Genomic DNA, 14,446 nt, shown 5'->3' on the forward strand with positions numbered 1-14,446 from the left:
TGCTATCACTTCTTCGTGACGCCCCTCCTCCTTTTTTGGAAGCTGGTGACTCCCCATATCACACAGCTCCGATTACGGTCCGTGTTTCTGCCAATGCCTCCGCCCAGCGTGATAGCTCGCGAGGCATACTTGAACGCCACTGGACTGGTATATTTCACAACTGTATTCTACTAGTCTAGACTGTCTATGGTAGCACAGAATAGATTCTCTTGGTCAATATTGTATATTCCTTTTTTTTTTCTTAAAGAAAAAGCCGTATCCAGACCACCTTGGACTAATGCCGTAGCCACCCCCGTCTTTACTTAAACACCGTGTACACTCCCCAATCCCAATACTTAGCCAAATATCAGTCCGAACCTCTGTACAACCTTCGAACTCGCACAAAGCTGGATGATACAGTGAAAATCGCATAATCGGGCAACCCACGAAGCCCCTGAAAACACCAAATCTGACATCTGACTCTACATCTATCACAACGGTTGCCAGGACTCCCAGGCCCACCAAGACGCCGGACTCCATACATTATCACTCCGAGACCCGTCCGCCTACATCAAAACCACCTGCGCAACTCACACGAATTCCATTCCCACATGTTACCAGCACGACGACTACCTAAAACTAAAAACTACTTAAACCATGCAGATCCACGGCAGATGATCCCCCATCCGTTCCAACACATCAATTCTGACACAGAGGTAATTTTCTCCCAACTCCATCATATGTGACTCCATCAGTTGTCAAATGGACTCCCCAAGCCCAATTGATAGCTCGATGCATAGTTCCTGCTGTCCCTGTCGACCGATCTACCAAGAATGTCGCTTTGTCTGGTATATTCGTATACAGATCAGCCCGGAGCGGGTCGATACATCCGCCAAAAAAAAAAAAAAACCACACATGCGGAGCCCGGATCCTGAAGCTCGGATCCCGCGCAATTATCGGATTTCCTCGGCAATATGCGATTGTATAAATGGATGCTGGTTTCCCGGTTGCCTTTGACAACAGGATAATCCTGCGTCTGGGCTGGTGGTTTGAGGTTGATGGTCCGCGGCTGGAACCTTGGATGATCTCGTTTTTGGGTTTCGTCATTACCCCTGAATCAGTCCAGACTTCTTTTTGACCCCGGTTTCTCCGACAGCTTCGAATACACTATGATTCTTCGTCTACGGCGTATTGAAACGCTCGTTGCATGTTGCCATGCCCGATCTGTTGCGTCATTCTTGAGCTATCTTTGCCGCGGCTTCCAGGGGCTCCATTTGAGGTGCGGAGTACTCCGTACCTATACTAACATACTCCGTACTTTGAGACAGTCTAGGTCTTGTGGCTTTGGGGGCTGGATTTTTTCTATTGACTATAATTGTATATTTAGTACGGAGTACTCCGTAGACACGGAGAGCTTGACTGAGAAGTTTTCAATCTTCCAGAATGCTGTGAGCAGACGAAGAGTGGTTTTGTTTTAGGTCTTGAAGTCTCGCAGGGAATGGTCGTATGCCAAAATATATATGTGCCTGGAACCGTTTCATATAACTTCACACCATCACAGTGGATTCCTAGCATGTTCAATAAATCATGAGTTCCAGAAATCCTCCTGAGGACTTAAGAAACTATCCATGTCAAAGGAGGTCGTCCGCCGGTTCAACCCCAAGGTTCCTCCAAGGCATCGAAATTCTTATCGGCTTATCAGTGTACACTAGTCCCGAATAGGCTAAAGCATGAATTTTTCTGAGCGACTTCAACGGCCGCAAGGAGTGTTGAACGTGTCTTTGGTTTGCAGATCTTCATTGTCAAGGCTTGAGAGCGGATCAATCGATCGTTAATTGCACGTCGCACCTATCCGCCGTCTCGAAAATCCCCAGACTCAGCAATGGGCCCCCCCTTCGCCGGTTCAAAGAAGCGCCGTCGCGAACCTCACAATGTCGACGTGAAGCTGGTGGAACTCTACGAGGACCTCGCTAGCGAAAAAGATGAGATCCGACTCAAGGCTGCCCAAGTACTAGTGTCGCAATTCACTCCAGACCAGAACCCCGCCGATGAACAGATCAAGAAGGTCCTGTCGAGGCTCTTCCGAGGTCTCTGCAGTAGCCGCAAAGCTGCTCGAATTGGATTCTCGATTGCCTTGACAGAGATCCTGAGCCAGGTTTTCTCATCTCCGAGAGAGACATCACGCTTTGGCTTCTCGGATGCTCTGAACCTTTGGGAGTCTCAGTCGAGTTCCTCCGGCAGCGAGTCGGGTCAGGTTAGTGGCCACGCATAGCTGAAACCGTCGTATGCGCTAACTAGGTATCCTTTTGCTCCATATAGGAACAACGCGACCACATTTTCGGCCGTCTTTTCGGCGCCGAAGCGATCATCAAATCCGCCGTTCTGTTCCAGCCCACCGTTCCCTTCGAACAATGGACCCAAGTTGTCGATCTTGTTTTCGAGCTCGCACAGAAGAAGCCATGGATTCGCGAAGAATGCGGGTGGATTATCTACCAGTGTGTTTATGACCTGGCCGCCCGCAAGATGGAACCCAAGTACATCCAGTCTGCGCTGGGGCAGTTGTGCGCGCGCGATCTCGCCCGGTCGCCTGAAGGTGTTGCTATCTGGTTGGCGGCGAAGGATGTGTTCCCCGAAGCTACCTTCCCAAGCAAAATTTGGAAGCATGACGACCCCTTGGATACGAAGGAGCGCAATAGCTTGTCGAAGATCATGAAGGAATCGGGTGCCGCAGCCAGCGACGGCGAGATCAAGGTGAACACTGCGAAGTCCTCTGGCGTTTGGAATAACAAGCTTCACTTCGCCTGGGATGCGGTTATCTCTCGGACCAGTCTTGAGGTAAAGGATAAGTCGAACAAGTCTCGTCTGACCTTCGTTGATTTCTGGACTGAGGTTGTGGATAGTGAGTACCTATTCAGCGGTAGATTTATACGCGACACATAGAGCTGACAAAAAGCCTCACTACAGATGGTTTGTTTGCTGCTGCGTCCTCAGACGAGCGTAAATACTGGGGCTTCCTTCTTTTCAACAGAATCCTTAACGATGGCGGATCGAAGCAGGCCCCTCAGACTTTTACCAAGAATCTCATGCGATGCTTGACGAATCAGCTCGCTGTGGAGGACCGGTACTTGCACCGAATGGCCGTTAAGACCGCGAAGGCAATCCAGGCTCGTGTGTCCAAGGAGCCTGAATTCGCAGCTGCGGCCGTTCGTGGATTGATGGGAACCAGCGGCACGCTGAACTTCGACCAGGCTACAAAAACGAAGACCGTTGAGAAGATCGTTGCCGAAGCCAATCACGAAGCATTGGAAGAGATTGTCCCCTTCTTCGAAAAACTTATCCAAAATCCCGGCACGACCGATGAGAAAACCGCTGCATCCAACCGTCAATTTGTCGCTGGTCTGCTTTTAACAATTGTGCGCTCTAAGGCTTCTGCCACCGAAGAGGATGCCGAAGAGCTCCAAGCAAGCCTTGAGCAGATTCTGTCCATTTTTGTGCGATTCGCGTACTTCATGGATGCCGGCAAGAGCTCCGCTGCCCCTGAGCCTGCTCTCTCATCGGCGACACAAGAACTCCTGCGCAATCGAATCAATTCTTGTTTGAACACCCTCATTTCCAACCAAAAGTTCGCCGCTACGCTCCCGTATGCTGTGGTGAAGCAGATTCGCGATGCAGCCAAGTCTGGCGAATTCGGCAAGTTCATCATCGCTGTCGACGAGAAGCTGGCGGAATCTGTGAAGGCTGCTTTCAAGTCCTTGAAAAAGCTATCCAGCAGGGTATGATTTTTTCCCCTCATCGGTTTTTGGCTACTCATACTGACTATTACATAGGAGAAGAAAGACAAGGGTATGGCCGCCTTCAAGCTGCTTTACTCTATGACTATTATGCAGGTGTACAATGGAGACGCAGATGCGGTATCCATGCTTGATGAGCTGGAGTTCTGTTACACCAAGTTCCTAGGCGACAAGGAGACCAAGGCGGAAGACACAGGCGATGCGTCGGATGCGTTGGTTGAGATCCTTCTCAGTTTCGCATCCAAGCAATCGCAGTTATTCCGTCGTATGAGTGAGCAGGTGTTTGGCGCATTTGCTGACCAGATCACTGAGAACGGATTGGAATCTTTGACATCGGTATGTGGCTCTAACTTCTGTCACTTATCCATTCTCTAACTAGATCCAGATTCTGGAGGCCAAGGAGAGTCTCGCTGGACAGCAAGAGATGTTCGAAGAGCAAGACGATGAAGGCGAGGAAGAAGGAGAAGATGACGATGCTGAGATGATGGATATCGACGAGGATGAGCTTGACAGCGATGTCGAGGTTGTCGAGGCCGGCGCCTCTGGCTCTGGCTCCGACTCAGACGACGATGAGGAGGAAGAGGAAGAAGAAGGAGAAGAAGATGCAAATGAAGTCGCCGCTTTCGAAGCCAAACTAGCCGCAGCTCTCGGCGCACACGGCGCAGACGGGGACGAGTCTGACTCTGACATGAACGATGACGAGATGGACGAGCTAGACGATAAATTGGTGCAAGTATTCCGCGCGCGTCGCCAAGAAACCTCTCACCGCAAAGACAAGAAAGACGCACGCGACAACATGGTGAACTTCAAGAACCGCGTCCTAGACCTGCTAGAGATCTTCGTGAAGAAGAGCCACACCCGCCCGCTCGCGCTAGATATCCTCCTGCCATTGCTCCGACTATCTCGCCGGACCAGCGTTAAGCAAATCGCCGCCAAGGCCAACGGAGTGCTGCGCGAGTACACCAAGGTGTGCAAGGGCAATTCGCTCCCGAAGATCGAGGACAATGCACAGGTAGAGGCGCTCTGGGAGCTGCTCCGGTCTGTTCATAAGGAGGCTAGCCACAGTGGACCTATGGGCCATGCGACTGCTTGCAGTCAGGCTAGTTTGCTTGTCACTAAAGTGCTTGTTGCGCATGATAAGGATGCTATCGCGGGTGTTGTGGATGTCTACGCTACTACTCGCAAGGATCAGCTCATGAGCACCAAGTGTCATGTCCAGCCCTCGTTCTTTTCGGAGTGGAATAATTGGTGTGTTTCTGCGAGCAAGCAGTTGAAGTGAGGCTGCGTATCTTCCAATTGTATAGAGCTTGCGAGTATGATCTGTCGCTAGTTTTCAATGTCAATGTCATCGTCATGTTTATTCAACGGTTCTTCGCTGTTGACTCACTAGTGTGTCCTGTCTAGTATCTCCCCTTCTCGATTTTATATTAGAATCTATCACCACATATATATTCCAATCAAACGTCAACTTGAAAATTTGTATTCGGCCTTGTAGATGGAAATCCACCACGAAGCTTTGATAATATATATTCATGTATGTACTCCAGTGTATGTATATATTACCAACAGTGAGAAATAAGAAAAAATTTCCTGTTTGCCATTGGAACTTTTGAGCTTGCAATACCGTACGTAGTCTATAGCTATATACAGCCTCTCAACTCAGAACAAATCATATAAAACCTCCTCAAAAACCAGTAACATACCGATGTTCCGTCGTCTCCTCCAAAACCTCTAACTTCATTCCGACCTCAATAACCCCCTCATTACGCGGAGCACTCAGCATCCCAAAACAAGGCTTATATTTAATCCCTTCATCAACCCTACGGTACGAAACAAGCGTATCCCACGGTTGCTTCTTATGTTTGAGCGCCGTGTCTGGATCAACATTAGGCACCTGGCAGCGCGCACAGCGAGCGACAATATCCAGATCAAGCGAAGGCCGGACCATAGTCTCGCCCTCACCCGCAGAACCACCAAAAACATCACCAGTCTTCCGATCAGTAATGCGAACTAACTTCCATGAATCCTCACTCCACGGCGCCCCACCACGAACAACGATATTTGGACGGAACCGCTCGACAGTAATCGGGTCGACGCCCACGCTTTCTAGACGGACATTAAGCTCTGCCAGCGAAGCCTCCGATGCAATCAGCACTGGGTGTACGTCTGGAAAGCCAGTCGTCTGGACACGACCCAGGCGGCTGGGAGCGCCGTTTCCCTTTAGGACGCGCGGGGTCGGGCCCTTGTAGACAAGGGCAACGTCACGACGCAGAAAAGCGGAGAAGGGGGCATTGATTTCATCGCTATACCTGTAACCGTCTGTTTCCGTATCCCAGATCTGGACGGGGCCCGGATTTGTATTTTCCGCTAGCCATTGCGGGGATGGATGGGAAGGGAGGCGGATTGTGTGAAATTGATGCTCTTGATTTTGGCCTTGGACTTCATCTTTGGATTTCTCCCGACTGGATCCATTGGTTCCTGGTTTTGGGATACTCACAACCAACTCGTCGCCATCGGCGCTTAGAGCGGTGCGAATGCGGGTCATATCCGGGATTTGGCGGATGGTGAGGAAGGTATTTGAGGATGCGTCGATCAGCATCCAGCGGCGGTCAAGATCGAGACCGTGCTGCTTAAGGACAGTTGATTGTACTTCTAGGCCTCGGCATGATTTTATGGGGTACATGCGCAACGAGATAATCTCGCTGGATTGTTTGGGCCGCTGACGCCATAGTCGGAGAAGTTTGGTTGGGTATGGAACTGATTTGGACCACCCTGTGTAGCGGGGAATCAGGATGATTGGAATTAGGAGTATAAGGCCTAATATTACCGCTGACGCCATGTTGTGCGACTGGAGCATGTTTGTTGTTTGGGGAGAGCTTAGGGTTATACAGGTCCCTAGGAGGTGACAAGTTGGTTTTGCCAAGGAGTGCCGCCTTTCATATGATGTTACGACAGCACATGTTGAAATGCTCAGGCCAGGGTGACTTGGGGCTCATAGTCCATTATTAAGTATTTTCTCAATATGCTGTGCACTATCCTATTATCCTTTACCTGATAGCTGCTTGAGGTCCAATCATAGAAGAATCAAGAAGTATGATATAGACACACGGTATCTAAGAATCCGGGAAATGCCACATGAAAACACGATGCACGTATAGATATGGAATAAACGAGAGGGAAAGGAATTGGAGATACATATAAGAACAGGAAAAGTAACAACATATATTGAGGTGGACCCCCTCAAGGGCTATATGTCACTGCGATACTGCAATCTGTTCAAGCTGAATGCTTCTTGTCCAGCCAACATGTGATCATTGTCTTGATCAGGGCAAGTGTGACAACCCGGCCTTGCTCAATTTGTGCATCATCAGAGGCCCCGGGGACATGGAGGAACAGAACATTACGATCCTGTCCTTGTAAATGGGCCAAAGACATACTGGTATAGAAAATAAAGTCACACAGATAGTGGCCTGCGTCGTTGGAGATCCGAAGATCCGACTCGGGAGCAAAAGAGCGCCACGTCTCCAAGAACTGGTCCTCGGGCTGGTAAGGCGAAGCAGAGGACGGATCATCTGTAGCACGGCCTGGGATCAGAACCGGTGGCAGACCCAACTCTTTCCATCGCTTCTCGCCATCCACATAGCCGGGGCGACCATTGACATCGGTCATGTTATAGTCATCTCGGTGAGCTAAAGTTTCGACAGCGTAATATTGCCGCGGAGCTGCAATGCCGATATGAACAATGAGATCAGGTCTGCGACCACCATGTGAGGCAGCAAACTCCTCCAGAATCAATGGAAGAGCCTCTCGAACAGTGGCATATGCCACTAGGATTGGAGTGGGATGCACATAGAGTGAAACTCGACGTGAATCCGAGTTTGGAAAAGAAAAGTTCGATGGAAGAGAGGAAGCGATCAGATATGACGCATTCACATGGTTTGTCTTGAAGGGCTGGTTACACTGTCAGTACTCCGTACCGGATACTAGCATAAGTGCAGACGACTTACCCCAAAGCCAGTTATTAGAACAGATATCTCATCCGGTGAGGCAGAGGGCTGTGGATCTCCGACAGGGAGTATATATGAAGCAGTGCCGTAGTCCCCCATATTCACACGGTTCGAAGTTCGAGATGTTAAGCGGGGGGGAATGGTAAGACAACACGAATGTGGGGTCTTGGCGGAATGTAACCCATTATCCTAGCCTATTAATACTATCTATATATAATCTAGGCTAAGCTACTATTACATTCTAAGCTGGCTAGCTTGCTAGCTTGTTATATATACACCAGGGTCTTTACTGCTACTTGATATGCTTTTTCTAAGTAAGGAGTACTTCTGTCAGACGTTTTTTTTTATTGTACGACGGAGTGCAAAGTAGTTTGCCTTCCGATTTTAACATTTATAAAGGCCTCCATATTATAATTGGCAGTGGATCCCAGGCGAAATAGAAACCAATTCAAGAATTGCCTGTTTGAGTAAAGATGGCTTCGGGTCTCGTTCTCGCATTTTACCCACTTTTTGGCCGACTTTTTCACCAGTGAGGCTTGAGTATGAGGAGTATACTCCGTACACCCAATATTATCACTTAGAGCTCCATTCGATGAAAGGAGATGGTCCACTTCGACCTTATGGGAATTGTGGGTTTCCAATGCTTGGCTTTGATTTAATCTAGCTCAACCTGATCTGTAGCATTTGATATTTGCGTGGATCCCCCCCTGAAATATCTAGTGCGAGGTCCGTGAGGAAAAAAAAAAGGAATCTCTCTGACTCGCTATTCGGGACTTTTATAAATCAAATCAGAAACCCCTCGGAGAATATCTGTCCTTTAGAAACCTGGGGTGTCGCTTCAACTGTTCCCCACATTTCCTTTTCTATCCTTGACTATGGCAGTCTTCACCGAATTGCTTAACAGTCCCTATGTCGTACAGGGGATTTGCATCGCCCTAGTGGCGACGTTAATAACAAGTGTCTGGACAGATATCGTAGACGAGATTCCTCATAGACACATTCCTTTGGTCGGAAAGACCTGGGGGGACCTTACCAACAAAAAGGCTCGGCTACTCTTCACTCAGTCAGCTCGTCAGATAATTGCCCAAGGCTTTGCAAAAGTAAGTGCTATAGAATATAGCATTCTCTGCCTTCGAGCATACTAACATGCTTTCGCAGGGAGTCAATGTCTTCCAGATCATCGGAGCCACAAGCCCAATTATTATACTGCACCCGAAGTTTGTCGACGAAATCAAGAACAACCCAAATCTAAGTTTTAAAGACTCGATCAAAAAAGCAGGTTATGCAGCTGGAATCGGGCTGTAATTATGGCTGACTTACCAATAGACCTTTTTTAGCGACCGCATTCCTGGGTTTGAACCATTTCATAATGGCACTGCTCAAAAAGTGACTGTCGAGGTCGTGCGGACCAGTTTGACCCAGGCGCTCGGTATGTCTCTAAGTACCTCACCCGAGCGACCGAATTGACTTATCGTTCCCAACTAAACAGGATCTATTTCAATTCGCCTCTCAAAGCAGTCTGGTGCGGCCCTAAAGGAATCCTTGCCTGCCACCGATGGTATGTTGAGGTGTCCTTTCCACACCAAACCCTCTCACTGATGTTTCATCTCCTGACAGAATGGAAGCCCTACCACCTCGCCTATAAGATTCCTTATATGGTAGCCAGCGTCTCCTCTTTGATATTTGTGGGAGAGACCATCTCCCGCGACGCTGAATGGATTGATGTATCCGTGAATTATGCCATAGACTCATTCATGGCCATGCGCGATCTACGAGGATGGCCATCCATCCTCCATCCGGTTGTACACTGGTTCTTGCCCTCTACCCGAAAGCTACGCACCCATCTAAAAAAGGCTCGCTCTATCATCAGCCGCGAGCTAGACAGAAGGGCGTTGATTCGCGCGGGTAAACTCCCTGCAGAGAACCCACCCCGTGGACCTGATGCTATGGACTGGTATCGCGAGACCGCCGAAGCTCGGAATAACTTGACCTTTGACCAGTCTGTTGCTCAGGTTGGATTGGCCATGGCGGCCATCCATACCACGTCGAACCTGCTGACCAATGTCATGTATGACCTCGCAGCGTACCCGGAGTACATCCAGCCGTTGCGTGATGAAATTCGTGCAGTTGCTGCCGAGGATGGAACTCTGAAGAAGACCAGTCTACTTAAGTTGAAGTTGATGGACAGTGTGATGAAGGAATCACAGCGTACTAACCCACTTTCATTCAGTAAGTCATCCATGGCTTTTCGATGTTCATTCGTGCAAAACTGGGCTGCTTGAAAGAATGACTTGTTGACACTCCACAGCCTCTATGAACCGCCTCGCCCTTGAGCAAGTTGTGCTCTCTGATGGGACTGTGATTCCCAAAGGAGCCAACATGTTCATTTCTACAAAAATACTGGAGGACGAGAGTGTCTACCCTAATGCTGCCACCTACGATGGTTACCGGTTTTACAACAAACGTCAGCAGCCCGGCAATGAACACAAACACCAATTTGTCACGACATCAACCGAGCATTTTGTCTTCGGCCATGGTATTCATGCCTGCCCTGGCCGATTCTTCGCTGCCAATGAAACTAAGATTCTGCTCCTTCATTTGCTCCTGAAGTATGATTGGAAACTGGAGAGCGGCGGTCGACCTCCCAACATTGAAAATGGTCTCGAATCTATCACAGACCCAAGAGTTCAGCTTCTGTGCCGGTCACGGGAGTCAGAGGTTGACCTAGCTTTTCTAGGAGAGTAGTGGATGGATCTAAGGAGGCCTTCCCTTTATGTTCTATACATATCGAAAATCGCTAGGGTTGTGTTTTCATCATGCGAATTACGTCACTTACAAGCTGTAGGACAAGCTGAGTTTTCGAGTGCCCCGTTTGAATATCATCTTTGAAGATAGGTCGAGTTCAAGTCTTGAGTACTCCGTACGGAGTAGCGTAGGTAAGACTCGGCTCAAAAGTGGAGTCAATTGGCATCTGGCCCACAGCTCTGCGGGTACAGTGTGGCTATCCATTGTAAGCGAGATGAGATCTTCCCAAGGTTACCAATTCTCCAATTCTAAGAATCTCTCGGAGAATTTAAATGTGAACATATATCGTATTTTAAAAGTGCCCGGTGCATACTGCATATGTTGTCCACACATATGGCCTCGGGAGGTTTCCAGGACAGATGATTGGTAATTACATAGTAATTATACAGTAATCATACGGTAATTTTCAACACGTGTGTTGGACGCGTCGCGCGTCAGGGAACGTGAAGCTCCAACCATAACGCCCCCAATGGGGTTATATGGGGTCTTTGGCCTCTAAGGCTCCAGACCGCACAATGAGAATTTGTGACTGATCTACAGTACTCCGTCCACACCCAGGTACCCGTACCTGATTTTCTTTGAAAGCAACAAACCTATTCACTAAAGAAAGGCCTTTTGCTTTTTAAGGGCCAAGCCCCTCTGTGATTGGAAGGAAAAAAAAGAAAAACAAGCTGAAGAATACCGGTGCAGACCATTAGCTGCACTTCTATACGCAGACTGGCCGTTCTTCTGCTCTGTACTCCGTACAAGCCCTTGCAGCTATGGAGTGAACGGCTGGAGACAATGTCTTGAAGATGGAGCACCGATCTACCATATGTACGGAGTACTCCGTACATGGTACCTGATCCCACCAGCCTCCTCATTTGTGAGGTCTATGTACAGAGTACTCCGTACTTACTCTGTATTCCGTACAACTACAGCTTACATCCTCGTACCTTCACACTGTGTAGTGAAAAGCACCGGTGATTTTGCTCAAGGTGTCCTTACCTCCCAATGTTCCCTCCAAGATCCCAAATTATTTGTCGACGGTGCATGCATTAAGCAAGGCCTGTGTCCACCAAACACTAAAGGAAAGACTCAAGAAGATCTAAACATTCTTTGCAAAGTAGAATTGAAAAACCCTAGCAAAGATTTTAGTCGCGAACAACGCATAAGATTTTCACAGTGGGCCGTTGAAGTACACAAGTATAGGGTACCAAGTCCAGTAGGCGTTCACCACCGGGAGACCAGGTACCAAGTACCCCCCACTCCCGCACGCCTCACCCTACGCCCAATCCCCCATCTTCCTCTTCTTCTTTCTCTCTCTCTCTACCAACCTTTTCTACCATTATCGCGAGATATCCTCTCGCACCCCTCTCCGTTTGAGGAGACTTGCTTTTTCTTTTGTGTTTTTTTTTTCGGGTAATGACGAAATCCTTCATTCCCTACTACTCGGACGGGATGGAGCCGCAGATGTGATCTGGTGATCCCCGATTTCAAGTTGCCGCATTCCTTAGGAAGCACATCACGCACACCGAGACCTCGGTTTTTTTATTCTTTTACGTTCCTCTGCTCTCGTTGTATTTTCCTTACTTTTGATCCTTTTCACGACTCACGATATTGACGCGACATTGCGCGCTTCGACTCGAAGTCGCGCCGTACTCACCTACTCTCAACCCCGACACGTCCTCCAGTTCCTCACAGAAGTCGCATTGACCAAAATTCTGCGTTTCACAAGACCGTAAGATTGCCAGAATGGCTCAACGTCAACTTTCGCGCACTCTGCCGAAGAACTTCACCTTCTCCCTCAGCGACAATGAACCCAAGACACCTGAGCGCCCTAGCACCACTATGAATGTGCCTCCTCCACCTCGCCATTCAATATCCAGCGGCCGCCTGCCTAGAGTTCGGACTCGCGCTGGTACCAATGTCTGCGCTCGCATGGACATGGATATCTTCCGATTCCACGGCTCCGATGTTCCCTTGCCTTCAATCGAGGTACCCCAACCGACCACCGACCTCGACGCGCCGTTATTCCGTGATTTCGCCAACGACGAGGGATACCTTGCGCCTCCTCGCACACGAAGGGACTTCAAGACGCCACCTGCGCAGATCCGTGGCACGCCTTTCGACTCTTGCAACACTGAAAGTACGTGGCCATCGTGGGACCAGACACCTGGCCCAAATGACATCAAACGCCCAGACTCGGCTTGCTCGACTTTGTCAAATTCATCGGTGGAATCGATTGAAACCTTCGCATCAAGACCATCCGTAGGAAGTTTCACCAGTGTCGAGAGCGATTTGTTTGATTCATACTTCCCCTTGGAGATGTCCAAAGAACCTGAGATTGAGTCCCCTTCGCGGCCTCAGAAGCAGACGGTGAATGTTAAAGTGTCTAAGAAGTCCTGGACTCGTGAGATGGATACCCATTTATGGAATACCTATCAAATTTACCTTCAGGACCCTACTATGACTCCATTCAAGATGACCCCTGGCAGTATCCCTCCTCTAGGCGTCACCTCGCGTGTTGCGCGACGTGCCAAGAAGACATGGGGACAAAAGAGCAGTCGCATCGTCGAAGCCGTCTCGACGAAGCCTATTGATCCTATTGAAATTTCTACACCAAAGGCCGTGGACGAGGAGCTGCAACCAGGCTGGCCCAAGTCTGACTCCAAGACTCGACGACGCCTGAAGATGCTATGTCGACGCAAATTCTCTATTTCTCCTCACTATCAGCGCATAATGCAGTCTCGCACCCCTGAGCCTGTCACGGAGATGTTTGGCCCTCCTACGGATACCCGCGTTAAAGACTTTGCTGATAACTCGGCTTACACTACTCGTGATCTCGGAATCTCTCTTGTCACCTCCGAGCCGACTCCCCTTTCTCAAGTTACACAAGACTTGCCCTTGACTACGGACTGGTTCAACAACCCTGTATCTGCTCATATCCAGCCACCAGTGGCCAAAACTTCTAGTCAGCATCTCCGTGTCGGGTCTGCCCCTAGTATCCCTCGTCTGGGATCTCCATTCGTGTACAGCACTTGGGGCCCTGGTGGATCAAATCGCCAAACTCAGGATCTCAATGCGCGGCGTGGCACCGTTCATGTTCCGGGTTATCGCGCCCGACGCAACACATACTTGGACCAGTCCTTGCCTGGTACCGACGACGTATTCGCGAGTGTGTCCAGGGAACAGAAGAACCCTACCGATCAAGAAGTCGAACGTCGCTTGGAGGATTATGTCCGTGACAATAGGTTCCAAGATATGGGCCATGGTCGGGTCCGCGTTCGCAACCGTGGAGCTACCACTAGTGCTGTCAATCCCAGAGATATGGACCAGCTCTTTTCACCGCCCTCGTCTCTCAACTCAGGCCCAATTGAGCCCGAGGAGACTACACCTGTTCTGAAGCCCCCCATGAACCCATTATTGGACCTCGGCGAGAATATAAAACGCCTTGGTTCACCCTTCCGAATCGAAGGAGGATTCAAGCGCCGCGAAGCCCCGAAGCGGGTCACTAGACAACCACCTGCACTGTCTGATCCGTTCTTGAGTGGTGGCCCTTCACACACCGAACTTGATGACAGCACTTCTCCTATGCAGGTTTCTCCTGCTCAAGTACATCATAAATCCCAGGGCCCTTTGCCATACAATGCCTCAGAGGATGGCCTTTCTGATGCTGAGCGCATCCGCCGGCAAATCTTGAATATGCCTTTTACACGCGACTAAGTTGCGCTCTTGCTGTCGAATTTCCAAGTATCCGTTTCATCGTGGCGTTGATATCTTTGCGAGATTTTATCCCCTTTGCATAATGATTTGAACGAGATACCGACTGGGCCCTGCTACGGCCCTTGCATTTCCAGCCTTTTTACGACAGCAACACCATCC

At 49.4% G+C, this 14,446-nt stretch overlaps 5 protein-coding genes across 5 annotated transcripts; 3 read left to right on the forward strand and 2 right to left on the reverse strand.

The window, feature by feature from the left end:
• Nucleotides 1-1,861: 1,861 nt before the first annotated feature.
• Nucleotides 1,862-5,049, forward strand: N7500_001945 (DNA-directed DNA polymerase POL5; the record flags this gene model as incomplete). The annotated part of the gene is made up of 5 exons (XM_056673091.1): nucleotides 1,862-2,233; nucleotides 2,299-2,878; nucleotides 2,944-3,752; nucleotides 3,807-4,106; nucleotides 4,156-5,049. The coding sequence occupies 5 exons, from the start codon at nucleotides 1,862-1,864 to the stop codon at nucleotides 5,047-5,049; spliced, it is 2,955 nt and encodes a 984-aa protein (XP_056536610.1).
• A 405-nt stretch (nucleotides 5,050-5,454) lies between these two features.
• N7500_001946 (MOSC domain-containing protein) lies at nucleotides 5,455-6,627 on the reverse strand (the record flags this gene model as incomplete). The annotated part of the gene is made up of 1 exon (XM_056673092.1): nucleotides 5,455-6,627. One exon carries the CDS (start codon nucleotides 6,625-6,627, stop codon nucleotides 5,455-5,457), a length of 1,173 nt encoding a protein of 390 aa, XP_056536611.1.
• Nucleotides 6,628-7,046: 419 nt separating this feature from the next.
• Nucleotides 7,047-7,876, reverse strand: N7500_001947 (putative pyroglutamyl peptidase type I; the record flags this gene model as incomplete). The annotated part of the gene is made up of 2 exons (XM_056673093.1): nucleotides 7,047-7,721; nucleotides 7,778-7,876. 2 exons carry the CDS (start codon nucleotides 7,874-7,876, stop codon nucleotides 7,047-7,049), a joined length of 774 nt encoding a protein of 257 aa, XP_056536612.1.
• Nucleotides 7,877-8,652: 776 nt separating this feature from the next.
• On the forward strand, nucleotides 8,653-10,522 carry N7500_001948 (cytochrome P450; the record flags this gene model as incomplete). The annotated part of the gene is made up of 6 exons (XM_056673094.1): nucleotides 8,653-8,877; nucleotides 8,936-9,078; nucleotides 9,115-9,206; nucleotides 9,267-9,335; nucleotides 9,395-10,006; nucleotides 10,086-10,522. The coding sequence occupies 6 exons, from the start codon at nucleotides 8,653-8,655 to the stop codon at nucleotides 10,520-10,522; spliced, it is 1,578 nt and encodes a 525-aa protein (XP_056536613.1).
• Nucleotides 10,523-12,316: 1,794 nt separating this feature from the next.
• N7500_001949 (uncharacterized protein) lies at nucleotides 12,317-14,287 on the forward strand (the record flags this gene model as incomplete). The annotated part of the gene is made up of 1 exon (XM_056673095.1): nucleotides 12,317-14,287. The coding sequence occupies one exon, from the start codon at nucleotides 12,317-12,319 to the stop codon at nucleotides 14,285-14,287; it is 1,971 nt and encodes a 656-aa protein (XP_056536614.1).
• Nucleotides 14,288-14,446: the final 159 nt, after the last annotated feature.

This window comes from Penicillium coprophilum, assembly GCF_028826855.1.
Source record: "Penicillium coprophilum strain IBT 35676 chromosome Unknown utg000002l_segment0_segment0, whole genome shotgun sequence".
Classification (NCBI taxonomy): Eukaryota; Fungi; Ascomycota; class Eurotiomycetes; order Eurotiales; family Aspergillaceae; genus Penicillium; species Penicillium coprophilum.